The sequence below is a fragment of the Penicillium cataractarum genome, assembly GCF_028827025.1.
Source record: "Penicillium cataractarum strain IBT 29864 chromosome Unknown utg000001l, whole genome shotgun sequence".
NCBI classification, from domain to species: domain Eukaryota; kingdom Fungi; phylum Ascomycota; class Eurotiomycetes; order Eurotiales; family Aspergillaceae; genus Penicillium; species Penicillium cataractarum.
In genome coordinates this window covers 2,734,772-2,753,000 of record NW_026622737.1, presented here as the reverse complement: position 1 = coordinate 2,753,000, position 18,229 = coordinate 2,734,772, and the positions used below count along the sequence as shown (strand labels likewise).

Sequence of the window (18,229 nt, the reverse complement as noted above, 5' to 3'; positions counted from 1 at the left end):
TCCAGTTTTCCAGATGGCAAAGTGGACCCCGAAAGCATCATACCCGAACTCTCTTCCGCTCCGCCGAGCCGAAAGCAGCGAGATGGGCTCATACGGGGCCGAGGCCTTGGCAGTTGAACACGAAGAAGCCCCCGAAGAAACCCTTTCGAAGCGTGTTCCAAGGATCGTGGGGTGAATGGATTTCCAGAATCTCGACTAGTTTGGGGTTGGCTGTATGGGGGCGTGGGGCTTGGGGCTTGGGGATTATTGGCATCATACGATACATGAACTTTGTAACTAGCGTAATTTATGGGTGCAGGCTTCTTCTTTTCGTCTGTGTATGGGGTAGACTAGGATGATGATTCTTTGCCTAGAGCCGAGAGAATCCGGACCCCGCTAACACTACTGGCAATGGCTGTTATGCGCGGTCTAGGCAGTTTGCTGCGCCAGCGATGCTGACGTCGTTTCGGTCTGGCGAAGAGTCGAACTGGGATACATAGTATATTGCTTTCTTGGTCTCGTTGTCGTTGGTGGGCTGATCCCCCGCACGACAAAGGGTCAGATGAGTAGACCGTGGGGGAGGAACGTAAGACTCGATGGACTCGATTAGCTCCAAGGAGGGCCAGCATCCACGTTGATTTGTGACTTGATACAGTTCGGCTAGTAGTTCAACTTCGCTAGTGAGTCCATCTGTCGAAATAGATCAACTATGGCACGATGTATTTGGCCCATCGTAGCCTTATTGGTGCATTTGCATGGTCGGGGTCGTCTCGGTACAGGGCTGAGGGAGCTTTCCCCGCACAGAATGGTATCCTTGTTCGGGGGCGAGCTGCAGTGTCGGGGAAGCGGAGTATGTGATCATCGCCAAATATTGAATCCGGTTGGAAAAGCTAGTTCTTATTTCTGATTCGAGGAACCTTGGGGAGTATTGTAGAATTGCGGATTTGCGCTCGATGGAGCTGGTCGAAGAAGTCCTTGGGTTCCAAGCGGGTCTTGCAATCGGTTCTAGCGGTCAGTGAGGAAATTGAAATTGGTTGAACTGGTCCCTTTTTGAGTTTAATCGACCGATTATTGAATGGGTGGAACATTCTGCACTTCTGCTTCTGGCTCATTTGGAATTAGAATTCCAGATCGAAATTCAATCGGATCCCCAATCAAAGTTCGGTTCTGCGTCGCATTGCCGGGCGCTTCCTAGGTTCGCTTCGACACGTGGAAAAAGTGCCACGATGCTTGGTATCCTGCATCATGGAGGCTGTCTGGAGTACGCAAGAAGGGCCAAAAAGTGGTCATTCATCTCTTTCCCCGAATTTTTGTGCGGGGAAAGGATCCCATAGATATGTTTCGACCTCGAAACCCCTCGCATGCCTGAATTAGCGACCAGGCAGTCGAGTCAAGGCAAGATAGCGCTGACATGCACTCCGCATCCTGTGATAATTCCTCCGGGGTATCATTGCAGCGAGGGGGGTCAGGTATTCAAAGACCAAAGCGGCCCGAGCAGCCTAAATCCAATGAGAATCCTAGTTGAACAAATTAACACAGCCACCATCACTTAGGCTTGATAGACTCAATTAACCTAGGCCCGCCTGATGACTGTATCCCCGACAAGGCTCTGAAACCAGCACCGATGCAGGGTAAAAAATTGCACAACGGCTTGTACAGTATATACCATGCTAACAGACGCGACTAGTGAAAACGAAGCACGGAGTACTCCGTCCAAAGTCCTGCCAAGCCCACCACCAAAGTTGATACATGTTTTGCTGGCACCTAATTTTCTGGGCAAGCCACCTCCGCCCCATGGCTGGCCTCGCCTAGACTTGTGGTGTGCCAGGTGTACACGTCTATTTTGACCTGCTTACTCCAATCCAGCAAGTCGCGCGCGCCACGAAACGCATGCAGGACGATGGTGTTTATGAAACTCCGTCAATCAGCGCTGCGAGATCGACTCTACCCCGGACGAAGGGGATAGTATAAGGGGGGATCGCGTATGGTGCTTGTACAGCACGTAGCGATGCGGACTGGTTCCCAGTACAATGGACAAGCCGTGATGGCGAGGGAGGTAAGGTACTGGACTTGTTGCTGCCCAGAGAGAGGTCTTATGGACCTATCGTGATCATTAATGACTTGTCCTTTTTTCATTCTATTCTTGTCCATATTTGCAGCTGTGGCCTGCGCTATTGGGATGGCTGGCCAGGATTACTCATTTCAATGGAAAGTTGTTTGTCATTGTTATGACTCTCCTTAGTTTGCCTAGGACTATTTTAGCCGGGTGTCTTTCTGTCCGTGGTTAATTTTTCACGCATCAATGGATGATGTCCACCGCGCTTGCGCTTGCAACGCTGCGAATAACTGCCAAGGTGGCCAACATACGGGATTCGTTCCGAACGAACTCATCTGGAATAAACTAATAAACAAAGACTCCATCGCGAGCCTCGTCCCGCCTGGGCCCCAACGCCCGGCCCATATAAGCTTCGGAGAACAACGACGGTGAACCCCTTACACATACATGCAGCATGGCTACAAGTTACAACCTTGAGTCTGTGACCGGGTGAGTCGATCTGATACGCAAGCCATCGGAGTCCAAATGGGGCCTAGGATTTTCACACGGGCCGAGTCCGAAGCGTTGCTGAGACAGCAAGAGTCCATCGTGTCCACCAGAGTCCACCATGTGGCTCAAGGTGTAGGACGCTTGAGCTTCGAAGTTTTTTTTTTCTTCTCTTGGCGGAGCTTCTGTGGAGTCGGGCGTGGCAGCTCGAAGCCCCCTCGAAGGTCTAGTTCCCACTTTAGTGAGGATACGCGGCTGAACCCGCATAACTAGTGAGAATCTTTCTTCCCCCAACGAAATTTGTAGTGTAACTCCAGAGTCCAGAAGAGAAAAAAAACAACAACAACAAACACAAACTGTTGCACCACAATGGCTAGCCTCTGGATGGCTTAGTCTCGGCCCCCATCTGCCAATGCCAGGCCGATCTGGGATTCTGAATGCAGGAGACTTGTCCCCGCAGGGGCCGGACTGATGGCCTGGCAAGGTCTAGCGGCGGTCGCGGGTGTGGTGCGACACGGCCGACGCAAAAGTTTAATTGGGTTTGGAAATCTGAGCTCGGTCCTCGTACGCGCTCTTCCTGGTCGTGTTTTGGTGTTCTTTCTTGTCTGGGAGATGACAGACAGGGCCACACGGCAAATGTCAATCGGTGGGCGGCACAATGCTTGGTTTAATGATGATAGACTGGCATAGCCCAGCTATAGAGGGGCCGCGAACGTTGAATTATCGTTCTCCACGCGTCTAGAGGTGAAGATTTAACGTTAGTTGGCATGATTGACATGATTGACATGGATTTGTTATCATGTTATGGAAATCGTTGAGTTGGTGTGATTATTAGTGCTCCGTGCCTCGTATGACCCGACCAGACTCAAAAAGGGGCAAAGGGGTTACAGTCCTAACTTGACTAACTACTGTACAAGACTTACAAGTAGGAGGGGCTGATCTGGGCTGGTCTGTGTTGGTTGCATAAAAGTGCCCACTTGGTCTGGAGGGAGAGACAAGAGAAAGCCACTAAAACCGCTACAAACACGAAATAGCTGGCTGGAATCTATACTAGCGAATTAACTAAGAGCTGGCCCCTTCGTTGCAATTTGTAACGAGGCCCTTGTTGCGCCTTGATGGGTTCTTGTCTGATTAACAACAACCATCATTGGTGCGTAATTGGGGTTGGACTGATTTAGCCTGCCAAGAACCCCATATTAGCCGGTGGATCGCTTTCTGTTTTGATGCGCCCTCGAGTTCCACAAATTGCTGCTTGGGGGTTAGAACGCTGTCGGTCAGAAATGAATAATAAACAAGCACAGATCATGCTTGCAATAAATGGTTACTTATTGTCAGCCCTTCGAACGGTCAATGAAGCTAGTGACAGGTTTAGCTATTGGCGATGTATGGCATGGCAACCTGGTCAAGTCAACTAGCGGTGTTTTCCGTAGCAATTGTAGTAATGATCATCATAATGATTGTGACCAGCTGATTGACTATGTGGTCAGTAGATAACTAGTTCCTCCATATTATTGTCTTGTCTATGGAGTGCTATGTATGTTCACATTCATTCCTCATGGAAGTTATACCAGTCTCCGCTGGATCAACAAGCATCCCCCCACTATGGTGACCGAACAGGCCCAGCGTTCAAGGGAAAATGAGATTGCCACCAGCTAATAGTAAGCATATATGTACAACTACTCTGTATGGAGTACTCCATACTCTTTTCTCAGAATCCCCCAGAATAATAATCTCCACCACTTGTTAAATCCAGCCGGGGATGCCGGACGAAGGGCAAAATTACCAGATGATTGGTAATTACCGAGAGACAGAGTCACGAGCAAAAGACCCTGAGGACCCACTTTCTCCCCGAAAAGCCTTGGGAGGCTGATGGCGTTCAGTAGGAAAAAGAGAGAACAAAAAAGGAAGATGGAATGCGAAGAGGCAAAGTTGCATTTGGCGATCAATTTTATTTGCAGGAAACTGAATTGAAACTGGTTAAGAACCTGAAACTGGGGATACTGTATAAAGCTATGATGTATGGAGGAAAATCGTGAACTGGCAAGTCGATCTCGCAAACTCTACTTTGTCCCATCTGGCTCGAGGTACTTTTGCGTTCATTAGGAAAGAAGAAAGAGTCCTTCAGTATGTGCTGTATTATTTCTGTATTACGGCGGCAAATTTGGATTTGCCTTAGTCAATTGCCTACTGCTCTCTTCTGCCAATAAGATATGTAAATACTATTAGTGTCTGGCTGTCTGACAGACAAAAGATGAACGAGCAAGCCGGGTCCCCGGATGTGCCCCCACTTTTTCTTTAGGACCTTTCCCCGGGCTTCTGTTGCCATTTCTTGCCATTCCGCCCTCGTTTCATGGTTTCCTTAACTCCGTGACCAATTAGAATAAGTGGTCGTCCCCCCCCGTCCTGTACATCCTCTACGTCAGATACCAATCCCCTCGAGGCATGGTGTATTTTATACAAGCTAATTTTATTACATTACGAATTCACTGCCATTGATCATCGATTATTCAAGATTATTGCAGGAACACTTGGAGGAATAGTAAAATTAGGGAGACGGTAGTACAAAGTACGTGGTGTATATGTACGATGTAGTATGAGTGGCCAATGACCACTAAACAGCAATGTAGCCTAATATTGGATCTCGTCTGCAATGGCCTCTGCTCATTTCTCCCAACTAACTACTAATCCCTGTTCCACCATCCCGTCTTCTGTGACTCGGCTTCGTGATCCCATGCAACCAGGGGTCCTGGAACGCCAGCAAGGGAGATTGCCATTGAACAAAGCGCCATGCATTCTACCGTTAGTGGGCTAAATGTGTAGTTATATAGTTAGTAAGAGAGCCCAGTCCTTTTCGCTGACTGCATTTTGACCAGAAAACCAACCCGTTTTCCCTTCGTTCTTTCTCCAAAATTTCCTAGCATTTGATTTACTATTATTCCCAACTGTTTCCCTTCGTCCTCTCTTTTTTGTCCCCCAATTTTTCCTTACCTTGACTGTCGGAGTTTCCACTTTTTGCACTCTTCCTCTTCCAACTCAATTAACCTCCGTTAGCGTCGCTGCGTCAGTGGGACTGGTCCTGCGGCTGCACATCATTGCGATTTATTGAAACAACCCAAGTAAAGCGGGTAAGTTGTCCACTGGAAAGAACTCCACTTTTCCTCTTTTCTCTCAATTATTATTTTCCTTTTTTTTTTCCTTTCGTCCAACGAGGGTTCGTGTCCGGCTGAGCGGGTTAGTGACCCAGCTCCGAGGTCTACAGCCGAAAGAAAAAAAAAAACTGAGCCTTTTGGGACCCGTTCCCCGTTCCCCGTTTTCCCCCAATTCGCCTTTTGGGTAGTAAACTTGGAGACCGATTTGCAGTGATTATTATTCCCAGGCCAGACTCGCTCTGCTGGCTGCTGCTCGCTCCACGGATATAATACCTCCGGTTGCACCTCCCCTCCAGGTTCCTTCTCTTCTCCCCTCCTCTTCTTCATCCTCATCAAACCTATCCAGCAGTGCTGATTGGCTTTTGATTTGATCGCTTCTTTCTCCTTCCTCAACTCCCTTAGTATAACTGTGTTATACCCTTTCATTGTTCAGCGAGCTGAACTCCCCCTTTTGTGTTGTCATACCTGTTATTGAAAAGAAAAAACAACAAAAAACACATACCTAATTATCAATTGTCTTCGGTGATCCTAGTGATTCTCGATCAATATGTCTTCTACCGAAGTTACCACCAACAACGGAGCCCTTGAGAAGGACGTCAGCGCCACCGCTCCTGTGGCTGCGGCTCCCGTTCACCCACAGATGTCGGCCGAGGAGCACGAAGTTGCTCGCGCCGCTGCTCGCTTCGGCTATGGGCCTCTGGCTCATGTCAACACCGAGGACGCTCGCCTTCGCCCATTCGGGGGTGAGTTCCAGCCCGGTCTGTACAAGTCCGTTGAGAACCGCAAGTTTGCCAACCCGGCTCCTCTCGGCCTGTGCGCTTTCGCGCTCACCACTTTCGTCCTGAGTGCCATCAACATGGGTACTCGCGGTCTCACCGAACCCAACATTGTCGTCGGTCTCGCTTTCGGTTATGGTGGTCTCGTCCAGCTGCTCGCTGGTATGTGGTAAGTTTGTCGCAAAACTCCCGTTAAGAAATGGAGATTTGCCATTTCAAAACAATGAACCCAAACTTCGTGCGAATCAATGTTGACTCGGTTTCGCACTAGGGAAATGGCTGTCGGAAACACTTTCGGTGCCACTGCTCTGTCTTCGTATGGTGGTTTCTGGATCGCTTTCGCTATCGTCCTGACTCCTGGTGGCTTCGAGATCGTGTCTTCGCTCGAGTCGGCTGGCGGTGCCGACTTCTTCTATGATTCGATGGGTCTGTTCCTGATGGGCTGGTTCATCTTCACCACCATCCTGCTCTTCTGCACCCTCCGCTCGACCGTTGCCTTCTTCCTGCTCTTCTTCTTCCTGGACTTGACCTTCCTGCTGCTGGGTATTGCCTACCTGGTCCGCACCGATGGCGCCCCTACCGCCGCCATCACCAAGGCTGGTGGTTTCTTCGGTTTCCTCGCTGCGTTCGCCGCTTGGTACAACGCCCTGGCTGGTCTGGCTGATAACAGCAACAGCTTCTTCATCATCCCCGTTGCTCACTTCCCCTGGTCCCCCACTGGCCGTAGCCGCCGTGGCAAGACCGAGCGTGAGTTGGCGTAAATGGTTGACGTTGAATGTTGAGTATTGGAGATTGAGCGCGTTTTGGGTCGCGTGTAATGTGATGATATATACCCCCCCTCCATGCTTGTACTATCCTAGCCGCGGCGAGGAGGAGAGAAGTGCGTCGAGGCTTTGGTCTTGGATCGATGTTCTGCAAGTTCTGTTGACGCGTTCGTTCGTTGTCGGTGGTGCTCTGTTTTGACTGGTTGGCAGACAGGCCTTTGTCACCTTCTCTGTTCCTTGTCCATGGCTCGGAGTCTCTGTTTTCTCTCGGTTGATCTGGATTTGATCGGTCGGGTGGAGGCATTTGCACAAAACGGTTCGTATCTTCGTCGAGGCGACATTGGACGTTGCCTTGGCGATGATGTGGATTTATAAAGGGTGGTGGATCTTTGTTGGTCCTCCTGCCCTATTTCCTTGTTGTATTTAGTCTCCTTGCCTGTGAATTGCGTACTTTAGTTAATAATCCACTGATGTTATGATCATGATTCTTGTTCGATGTTGTGTTTGACGTACTTGGTAGTGCTCTGGTGCCTGATGCCTCATGGTTGTTTCACTTGCGCAACGCCGGAAGAGTCTGGTCGACGTCGAGAGGATCGCTGTTGGGTGCGTGGCGCAGGAACGTGTGTCGCGTGGTCAAGGTCGTGGAAGGAAGAGCGACGAATAAAGAGTGGCTGTATCCAAGTAAGTGTAAGCATGTCATTGCCGTTTCTTATATACGGACACGCATGATCTGATCTAAATAGTTAGTTGAAAACGTGATCTGTATACTCGGCAGTGGCTTGTAGCCAAGACTCAAGTATTCAGGCACGGAGGCAAACACAAGCCCATAATGACAGGTAGTGTCAACCAAAATCAACCTATGGCTTTGCAGGACCGGAGATATGAGCTCTGCCTTAGCTCTCAACCCCTGATAACATTGATCAGGCCGCTATGAGCATCATATATACCCCTCCAATCCCTGAAAAGACCATATTTTGGGGCTGCTCAGGCTCATCCAAGTGGAGGTCAAAGTCTATATTAATAGCATATGCCTCGGCGACTAAGGGTAATAGTCTGGCGATTTGCAAGTCCAGATCTCAAGGAATTAATTTCCCTAAGACGAAGAAAATTTTAATCATCTTTGTCTCTATTTTTCAGTCATGGAAAGGGGAGCACACGTAAATAGGAGCAGAGCGTACCTAAGTGGGCTACTAAGATTACCCGGGCCTTTCTTTCTAAATTTGGGTGGTGATTAGTGAAGAACTGGCACGATCTCATGTGAGATGTGAGATTGACAGCAAGGGCAAGAAGAAAATTCCATCGATGCAGACATTGAGAAAAAATAGGGGAACGGGGGGATTATTTAGGTCTCCCCAAGAAACTAGACTGAAACTGTTCGTCATTTAGTCTTATTGTTTGCTGCCCGAGGGATCACCGAGATCCACCCAAACTCGGGATACGCTCGGCCTACTGCAAGACAAGCCGGCGATTGCTCGGACTGCCGGGACAGCTGCTGCCGAGCGGAGCTGTCAGAGCTCGTGGGTGTTTGATTCGCTGCTTGTCATACTGCAATGGGTAGGTGGTGAAGTTGGAAAAGAATACGGGAGCTGCCCCTGACTATTATAACAAGAGAATTATGTGCGATATCGGTTGGGGACCGGACCAAAGGAGCTGTGTCCGGAATTTCCTGGGGTTGTTGGAGCGAAGTTAGAAGGACCCGGAACTGATTATACCCGCGATAGCTGTGTGCTTTTTCTTCAATCGGGAATTCCGAGACGCCTCGGGTTAGATTGAAAAGCTTATTTGAAGAGTAGCTATGAAGAAATATTGGGAATACGAATTTCCGAGGAGACTAGTGGATGTGGGTATGGAGAAGAAGACCCCTTAGGGGGCTTATGGTATACCGTTGTCTGAGTTCCCTCTTCCACGCGTATGATTTAAGAACAGAGCCGATATCAAATCGACTCTAACCCTCTAGCCACCGGTCAATCTCTGTCCGCAGATATTTCACTCCCTTCCTCGATCCTCTCAGCTTTTCTCTTGCCTTTCTCTTCCCGCTTGAATATAACGGCGATACTGATAAAGAGCGTCGCTGCCAGAAGAGAAAGTCCAAGGTATACTTTTGCGCCAATGCGCCAATGGGGTGCCTCCGAAGCAGGGAATGCAGCGATGGGCAGGAATGCGCTGAAGAGGTATGAGAAGAGAGTACCTGTTGCGAAGAGAACCGTTCGGACTTGAGGCTCTCTCTCGAGATGGGCTGCTGCCCAGGCGCAGAGGAGCATGGTAGATACACTGTATAGATTAGACTTTGGAAGCTCGTAATGTTGGGGGTTAGGTTACTCACGCGCCCATGTAGTTCATGTACCATCCAGCCATGTAGAGGTGCTCGTTGCTGGGACGAATGATCAGGATGATGAGAGATGTGACGTTGATGGCCTATTATTATCATTAGCTGAGCGTCTGGGAAGGCAAGTTGATTTTGGTTCACGACATACCGAATGAAGGAGCAAAAATGGCAGTCTAACACCCAAGTAGTCGCTAAAGCCGCTGAAGAGAAGCTCTGCGACAAGCTGGATAGCCTGACCCGCTATGGGCAGATAGTTGAGCATAGCGACCGAGCTTGAGGGAAGGTCAGCCTTTGGAATATGGTTTCGCTGCGGGTGATATATCTTACTATCTCTTCGTGCCGTCTGCATTTTTCAGCGACTTCAGCCAGAGATTGAAGTAATTGGAAGGCGTTTGGTTCGTGCCGATAGACCAGGCGACTATTCTATTAGTCATTGTCTCTTAAATGCGATAATTGGAATAGACTTACGCGCAAATATCCAAACGTGCCAGAACTTGAACGCGCGTAGGAATGTCCTCGGAGTGATGCCAACCTGGGGATCCCGGCCGATTCGTCTATTGCGCGCCCGTGCAATTTCTGATAGAAGAATTTCAGCACTGTTTGTCTATTCCTTGATAACAGTTACTTACCGATATCTCGTGGTCTGAGATAGAATTTCGAAAGTAGATTCTGGCGTTCAGGCTGAATATCTTGCATTAGCAGATATCACAATCATACCAGAGGTGCGATTCATACAAAACCTGGTAAGAGGATGAAAGCGACCAAGGCGACAAAGATGGTACAGATACCCTGGGTCATCAAATTGTAATTAGCATTGTGACGGCTGGGTGGGTAATGAATGAACTCACATTGATAATAAAGGCCCATCGCCAACCGCTCCGGCCGAGCGAACCCTCGAGGTTGGTTGAAAGAGCGCCTTGCATAGCACCGGAAAGCATGGCTCCCACAGGCTGGGCGATGTTATACAAACTCATTCGGAGAGCCATTTCATGAGGCATATACCATTGACTAACATGCTTGAGTAAACCAAATTTGCTATTCCAGTGGGGCTGAATGCGTACCTGATAATTGTAAAATAACCTGGCCAAGTTGCGCCCTCAAAGAAGCCGATAAGGAACCGGAGTCCGTAGACCTACACGTAGATCTGTTAGCAAGATTCAATAGTCGTTCTCCGAATACTAACCTGCTTGGCGTTGGTAACCGTGGATAAGCAGCAAGTCAATACCCCCCATAACACCTATTGTTGCCTTTAGTGGATTTTCTCGGAGTGTATATGTATTCAAGCAAAACCCACCTCGCAAGTAGGTAACCATCTGGATGGACCGATATGGGAGATGAGAACACACGAAGGGTACAACATGAGCATATATCCGATACTATCCGCATTAAGTCAGTGAAAGCCAAAGATGGAGGTATTGAGGTATTCGTATTGAGCAAACATACTTGAAGTAGGTAGTAAAGTAATTTAGCTCATTTCCGTACAATTTAAGGTCTGTTTGCATTCCAGAGACATAGGCATTGCTCTGAAAGTAGTGTTAGGATGTAGCTTGATCAGACACACCAATAATACTCACGATATTGGTCTGATCGAGGTACTTGAATGCATAACCCAAGAAACCGATAGTCAAGAAAAACAGATCCAGACGCCATACCTGAATTAAGATTAGGCCCATGACAAGCGAGAAGTTGTTGGGTGCAGGACTTACCAGGGCTCTTTCTTCTTTTGGGTCGATATCAATCTCCTCGACACGATCAACCGTGTTCCCTGGAACCTTGATGTCAACTTGCCCTTGCTTGCTCATCGTCCTAGTCGGTAATATTTTTTACTCTCAAGCAAGGCTATTTGAAGCTTCTGGGTAGCTGCATATAAGGTAAAATTGAAACGAAGACTAATATGTAGGTCTGATGGCATCAGCGGGGTTTTAAAAGGCGTGTACTCCTGCGGAGCTCATTCTAATTCCGATATACATGTATGTCAAATCAAGTGATCCTTCGTTCAAGCACTCAGCAAATTAATGCTAGCGAGAACTAAGAAGGTTAGGTAGATACTTGTATCTGCAAGTAAAAAAAGCACTGTCGCCACAGTGCAAAGTTCCAGAGCCAGGCACTTGATACCAAGCAAGCATATCCATGGATCACGCCATCATCGCTTGTATGGCAGTATGTCTGATAAGCCCGGGGACAGGTACTTTTAAACAATCTGAGCAATCGAGACCCACTATTGAGCCATTGAGACTACCTTATAGACCGGGTAGATCTCGGACACTGGCCGATCGCATCGAGGTGGTGCCGCGGGAAAAGCGGTTCTATCGCGTTACACACTACACGCCATACAAAGGATCAGAATGAATCCCTCGTAAATTAGCCTATATTCGTTCTACTGATTGTGTCGAGGATTTTCAAAGAGGTCATAGCCCCAATGACCTACTAAATTAATGAGAACTCGGAATTCCAACGTAATGGACTATCTCAACCACCTTAATAGGTACCGTCAACGATAGACAGTACTAAAACAGTGTTCAAATATATTTCAAAGTGAGAATTCTATGGTTCGGGCACTATATCCATTTGACATCCAGAGACCCTCGGAGTATTTCCACTGTTTGTGAAACCCAGCACATCATCATGAGAACGCTGGATACCGGAGCTTCAGACCTATCTTTGGGATCTGTATGGATGCAACAAGTCAGGGAACGGTCAAAAGTCATATATCCTAGGTTAATCTTCAAACGTCCGTGAGTTGAAGATGGCGACAAGAATAATCGCCGTGAGTTAGTTGGATACCACTTGGAGTATTTGGATCGCGACTGCCTGTGAAACTTGACTGTCTTGAGCAACGCCCGTTCTTTCCTCCATCAACTCCTCTCAACACACAACCATGAGCCAAAAAATTGCTATTGTCGGTGCTGGTCCTTCTGGTCTTGCCCTGGCCGGAATTCTCGAGCGGCAGGGGATCTCTTATGTCGTCTATGAGCGCAGTGCCGAGGACACCCCTCCTAGAGGAGGCTGCTTGGACATTCATCGCAGCAGTGGGCAAGATGCCCTGAAGGAAGCTAAGTGCTTTGACGAATTCCAGAAATATGCTAGGTATGGAGATGCTACCATACACTCAGTGTGGGACTGCAAAGGCAACAAGCTATTAACCTTCGGGGAAGGACGTGATTCTCCGGAGGTAGACCGAGCCCAATTGAAGCAGATACTCTTTTCAGTGATTCCCAATGAAAAAGTGCGTTGGTCGACAGCAGTGAAATCCGCCAAAAGGGACGAAGAAGGCAAAATTGTGTTAAGTTTGGCCAACGGGATAAACGTATCTGGGTTCGATCTTGTGGTGGGGGCAGATGGAGCTTGGAGCAAAATCCGGCATCTGGTATGCTAACCTAACCTCCTAGTAGGCTTTCCCCAGAGCATCAAGATACTAACATTTTCCAGGTAACAGCCTCGGAGCCGAAATACTCGGGTATCATTATTCTTCCGATTTTTATCCTACCGTCAAACGACTTCTACCCAACCTTACAAGGGATTGCGGGACAAGGCCCCATGATGATCTCTGGCCGAGAGAAGATGATCTGGGTTCAACGCCAGGGGGACGGCCACTATCGAGTGGACTTGGGATGGAAAGGGCCTGCCGATTTCCCCATTAGCGAAGAATTTGACTTGTCCGATGAGAATGCTGTGAAAAGATACCTTCTCAAAGATGAAAAATTCGGTGGCCATACTTCACAAGTCAAAGCGATGATCGAGGCAGCAACCGGGCCATTCCGTACGTGGCCATTACACTATTTCCCCCCAAAGGATCTCAATTGGACCTCTGCTCCCGATGTCACATTGATTGGGGATGCTGCGCATGTTACGCCACCGTTTGTCGGTGATGGTGTCAACTGTGCTATGCGTGATTCTCTAGTCCTATCACGGATGCTGAAAGAGTTCGGCGTCACCCAACAGGCTGTTGCAAAATACGAGGAAGACATGTTTCCATATGCGAGTGATGTGATCACAAGGAGTGTTCTTGCAGGAGACCTACACTTTCAGTGGGATAGTCCAAGAGGATTCATGGAGATGATGGCATCCGACAATCCATTGGTGAAGATGGCTCTCGACTACTAAACACGGGACATGTTGGAGAGATTAGGCTGCCTCGCTGACGTTTGATTCATCACCCTAATAAGTTTAACTTAAACTTTTTTTTCATTCTTGAGTCATCCACTGAATAATCCACAGTCAAATTTTCGAGGGCCTTTCTATCAACAATAGGATCTAATAGTTGAAGTTTGCACTATGACAAGTAAATATTTTGAGTGCCAGTAGCCTCGGCCTTGTAATCAAATATTTACTTCCTTGATTCACCGGGCCCGCTGGAGGAGGTTATTAAAGATAAGCTCGGCATTATCACATTTAATCAGACTACCCCAGGCCCATCTTTGGTGCGCATGGCATTTCAGCACTGGAGAAGGAGGCTATCTAACTCTAATGGGTGATGATCCTCCTCACGATCCACCTGAACTATTCCCTTCTAGGCATCCATTGCGAAGGCCCCACTGTATGATGACCTGCCTAAGTTTGGGTATAGTTACCCGAACATGTGGGAGAATTCAACATGATGAGAACACGAATTTATCAGCCTCGGTTTCAGTGATCTTGTGAAGATCTACATGATTTAGATAAAATGGTTCTTCGCCGCAAGTTATCATCACAGCCTTCAAAACATCATCTGGGGAGACAAATCAGCCCACCATGAGTACCCAACCGAATGCGAAAGAGTCAATGAAATCCACATGGCGTGGATGGGATCGAAGCCAGTGGAAATTACCCCATAAAATCTTCGAAAGCGCAAACGTCTATCATATCGACCTAGACCGAGAAGTCCCGGTTCACTCGAAGCAAGACAAAGTGCCCTATGTTTCCGACTGGTCGATGAACATTTGGGTCATCGTCCATGCAGGCATTCCACTACTCCTTCATCAACTATATGTGTACCTCGCGGGGCAAAACTTCGGACCTATAGTCGCTTTCGGTTTCTATTACTATGCCTCTCGAATATTCACGACTCGTGAGCTGCGCAACATGCGAGAGCTTGCACACAAACATGGATTCCTGGATGGCGATAAGCATGAGCGAGACGGTGTGCCCGACGAGGGCGTTTCTAAGGCCTTGACATCAGTCATGCTTGCGGGCTTCGTGCGCCCATTGATGACTGTTTATTTCACCTACCAGACGAGCAAGGCACCGATATCATTAAGCTGGAAATCGCTTCCTCTGGAGGTCAGCTTATATGGCATCGTTCTTGATTTTTGGTTCTACTGGTACCATCGTATCATGCACGACGTTAATGGATTGTGGAAGTATCACCGCACACACCACCTGACGAAGCATCCCAATCCTCTGCTCACGATCTATGCCGACTCGGAGCAAGAATTCTTCGATATTGCGGGGATTCCTATCATGACTTATCTGACGATGAAGTTTCTGGGATTCCCGATGGGCTTCTACGAATGGCACATTTGTCAACTCTATGTTATGTTTGCGGAGTTGGCAGGGCACAGTGGTCTCCGTCTTCATGCGTCGCCTCCAAACCCTCTCACTTGGCTGATGAGAATTTTCAACGCCGAACTCGTCATTGAAGATCATGACCTTCACCATCGCAAGGGTTGGCGGAAGAGCCATAATTATGGCAAGCAAACACGTGTCTGGGATCGGGTATTCGGCACCTGCAGTGATCGAATCGAGAGCGTGGACGAGAATGTTGACTACGAAAATACTCTTTGGATGTCACTCCTTTAGAAATGCCGGCTGTTGGATTTCAGCTTTGGAATTTAGAGTATGACCGGCAAAATGATAAATGATTAGATTAGCCACGAAAGCCTCATATAGGTCATGTGCTATGTTCACTATACCTCTCTGGTTATTTACAATAATGACGAACGATTGACCGAGTGTACCCTGCGGTTGCATCCTCTATTGTAAGCGGTGGATCCACCTTGGCTGAGAAGAAGCCTTGCATTAGTGTTTCCCCGCATTTTGGCGAAGGCTTACGGCTGAATTCTGCAACAACATCCTTCAGCCTTTATTATTGTTTAGGCAATTCGGCCCTGGCTAGTGCCACATAGCACCATTTACCCCAGATTAAAGTTCTTCAGGCGATTTTGGGTCGGAGGCATGCCCGTTTTGAGCCGGAAAGCATTGGTGGGACTCCTTTCCGCGCCGGTGTTTGAAATAGTGTCTCCGAGAATGGTGGAACTTCTAGTGTCGCACGTTTGCCCCGATGCGAAGGCTTGACACATCTGGTTATTTTAGCATAATAGGGTTCCGGTTAAATTAAATTAAGGGATAGTGAAGAGTTGACAACTGAACAGAATTTATCCCAAGTCGTGAATATAAACACTAAAGATCTCAGGGTCCCGGTGACATCCATCCTCCATCAAACTTTCTTCTTCACTAGCTTTCCATCAACCACAAACTGCTTCACAGAAGATCCATCATGGTGTCCTTTACCAACCTGTTCTTGGCTTGCTCCACCATTGTGGGCGCCTTCGCCGTCCCCGGCGACTGGAACAAGCGCCAGACTATCACCACCAGCCAGACTGGAACCAACAATGGCTACTATTACTCTTTCTGGACCAACGGCGGTGGTACCGTTGACTACACAAATGGCGCTGGTGGAGAGTACAGCGTCACCTGGCAAAACTGCGGTGACTTCACCTCCGGAAAGGGCTGGAGCACTGGAGCCGCCCGGTAAGATCTCTGGCCGCGATGTATCAGTTACTCCCTCTCTAACATACTACGATCTCGTTTTAAGGAATATCAACTTCTCCGGATCTTTCAATCCCTCGGGTAATGCTTACCTTGCCGTTTATGGCTGGACTACTAGCCCACTTGTCGAGTACTACATTCTGGAGGACTACGGCACCTACAACCCGGGCAGCAGCATGACCTACAAGGGTACCGTTACCAGCGATGGCGCGACCTACGATATCTATGAGCACCAGCAAGTCAACCAGCCCTCCATTTCTGGCACTGCGACCTTCAACCAGTACTGGTCCATCCGCCGCAGCAAGCGCTCCAGCGGTACCGTGACCACTGCCAACCACTTCAATGCTTGGGCTTCGTTGGGTATGAGCTTGGGTAGCCACAACTACCAGATTGTCTCTACTGAGGGTTATGAGAGCAGTGGCTCTTCCACCATCACTGTTTCGTGAGTATGATGCGTGATTGCGGTACTGGGGTTGATAGTTGTTACATGTGTTGAGTGAAACTCGAGCCTTCGAGGATCCTGTTCAATCTCAAGTACGGCCCAACACGATGGCACAGTGATATGTGGTTGTTTCCTGGTAAATAGGATATTGAGAGACATCGTTGGTGTATATGATGAAGCAAATCGCAATAGTGTCAGTAGTATCAGACAAAGATATTGATTATGGTTTGACACTTTATTACTGACATTTGAAAGATTCCGCCATTCAACGAACTAGATAGTCAAGAAAGCTAGTAGTATTATCATACTTTCACTATCCCAAGTCGAATCAAGCTTTCGCCAGTGGCAGCGACCGCATCGGCATTCGAGCGAGGGTTCCAGCCAAGCAACGTTTTAGCCTTCTCGTTCGACCCAGGACGAGGCTCGCTCAGAAACGGGACCACTAGGGCAATTCCGGAATCAAAAAGTCCAAGTAACCTCAGCACAAAATCCGGAATAGTCCGCGTTGGCACTTTCCTTGCTTTTGGCCCCAGCCTCTCGCGAAGAGTCAAAGCCATCTCCTTGATCGACATTGCGGGGGGTGCCATGCACAAAAATCGTTCTCCTTTGGCTTTTGGATGGGTCATAGCGAGCAGATGGAGATCAGCCACGTCTCGAACATCCACGATGCCGAACTCGATGTTTGGGCATCCTGGCACAGCACCGCTCAGCAGGCGGTTGGCGACTTCAATGGAAGTCGATATATCTGATCCGAGAACGGGTCCCATAACACTGGCCGGATTCACGACAGATAGCTCCAGATTGCCTCCTTCTTTCTCGATAAAATTCCATGCAGCGCGCTCGGCCAAAGTCTTACTCTTTTCATAAGCTCCGACTCCAGGCCCATCCACATCAGTCCAGTCTTGCTCGGTAAAGGATTTAGTCGGGTCCCGGTTGCGATGGCCATGGCCCATGGCAGCATAGGATGATGTCACAACAACACGCTTCACTCCAGCATCTCTAGCCGCTCGTAATACACGAAGCGTACCCTCGCGAGCGGGAATGATCAGGTCATTCTCATGTTTTGGGACCTCTGCGGGAAATGGAGACGCGACGTGGAGGACATAAGTGCAATCTTGGACAGCTTCTTTCCAGCCATCATCCTTGGTAAGGTCGGCTTCCACGAATGAGACACTTTCGGCATCCGGGGCGCCTGCAACCTGAAGCGTTTGGAGTACGGCCTCTTTACGCTTCAGCGACCGGACTGTCGTTTTCACTCGGTAACCTGCAGTTAAGCAGTGGATGATGCATTGGGTGCCGATAAAGCCCGACCCCCCTGTGACCAAGACGTAGTCTTTGTTGCTCGCCATGTGAGGCTGTTTGTAAAAAAAAAGAAGAGGTCAGCACTCTTTTCGTGGATTGGAGGTGTATTCTGGCAGCTACTGTTTGGAGCGGATTAGGGGACATTTATACCGTAGCTGGGGAAATAGCCCGTAAGATCTCGGATCTCTAGATTTGAAAATTT

At 48.5% G+C, this 18,229-nt stretch overlaps 6 protein-coding genes across 6 annotated transcripts; 4 read left to right on the top strand and 2 right to left on the bottom strand.

Moving 5' to 3' along the window:
- Positions 1-6,217: 6,217 nt before the first annotated feature.
- On the top strand, positions 6,218-7,207 carry N7496_000948 (acetate uptake transporter family protein; the record flags this gene model as incomplete). Its single annotated transcript, XM_056693879.1, has 2 exons — positions 6,218-6,615; positions 6,718-7,207. 2 exons carry the CDS (start codon positions 6,218-6,220, stop codon positions 7,205-7,207), a joined length of 888 nt encoding a protein of 295 aa, XP_056560608.1.
- A 1,967-nt stretch (positions 7,208-9,174) lies between these two features.
- Positions 9,175-11,338, bottom strand: N7496_000947 (Major facilitator superfamily domain general substrate transporter; the record flags this gene model as incomplete). Its single annotated transcript, XM_056693878.1, has 13 exons — positions 9,175-9,481; positions 9,534-9,625; positions 9,685-9,808; positions 9,864-9,954; positions 10,005-10,112; positions 10,166-10,217; positions 10,272-10,325; positions 10,385-10,544; positions 10,598-10,668; positions 10,831-10,912; positions 10,980-11,059; positions 11,111-11,188; positions 11,243-11,338. 13 exons carry the CDS (start codon positions 11,336-11,338, stop codon positions 9,175-9,177), a joined length of 1,395 nt encoding a protein of 464 aa, XP_056560607.1.
- Positions 11,339-12,414: 1,076 nt separating this feature from the next.
- On the top strand, positions 12,415-13,640 carry N7496_000946 (FAD-dependent oxidoreductase; the record flags this gene model as incomplete). Its single annotated transcript, XM_056693877.1, has 2 exons — positions 12,415-12,903; positions 12,966-13,640. 2 exons carry the CDS (start codon positions 12,415-12,417, stop codon positions 13,638-13,640), a joined length of 1,164 nt encoding a protein of 387 aa, XP_056560606.1.
- A 627-nt stretch (positions 13,641-14,267) lies between these two features.
- On the top strand, positions 14,268-15,314 carry N7496_000945 (sterol desaturase family protein; the record flags this gene model as incomplete). Its single annotated transcript, XM_056693876.1, has 1 exon — positions 14,268-15,314. One exon carries the CDS (start codon positions 14,268-14,270, stop codon positions 15,312-15,314), a length of 1,047 nt encoding a protein of 348 aa, XP_056560605.1.
- A 697-nt stretch (positions 15,315-16,011) lies between these two features.
- Positions 16,012-16,729, top strand: N7496_000944 (glycoside hydrolase family 11 protein; the record flags this gene model as incomplete). Its single annotated transcript, XM_056693875.1, has 2 exons — positions 16,012-16,265; positions 16,330-16,729. The coding sequence occupies 2 exons, from the start codon at positions 16,012-16,014 to the stop codon at positions 16,727-16,729; spliced, it is 654 nt and encodes a 217-aa protein (XP_056560604.1).
- Positions 16,730-17,027: 298 nt separating this feature from the next.
- N7496_000943 (SDR family oxidoreductase) lies at positions 17,028-18,074 on the bottom strand (the record flags this gene model as incomplete). Its single annotated transcript, XM_056693874.1, has 1 exon — positions 17,028-18,074. One exon carries the CDS (start codon positions 18,072-18,074, stop codon positions 17,028-17,030), a length of 1,047 nt encoding a protein of 348 aa, XP_056560603.1.
- Between the last annotated feature and the right edge of the window lie 155 nt (positions 18,075-18,229).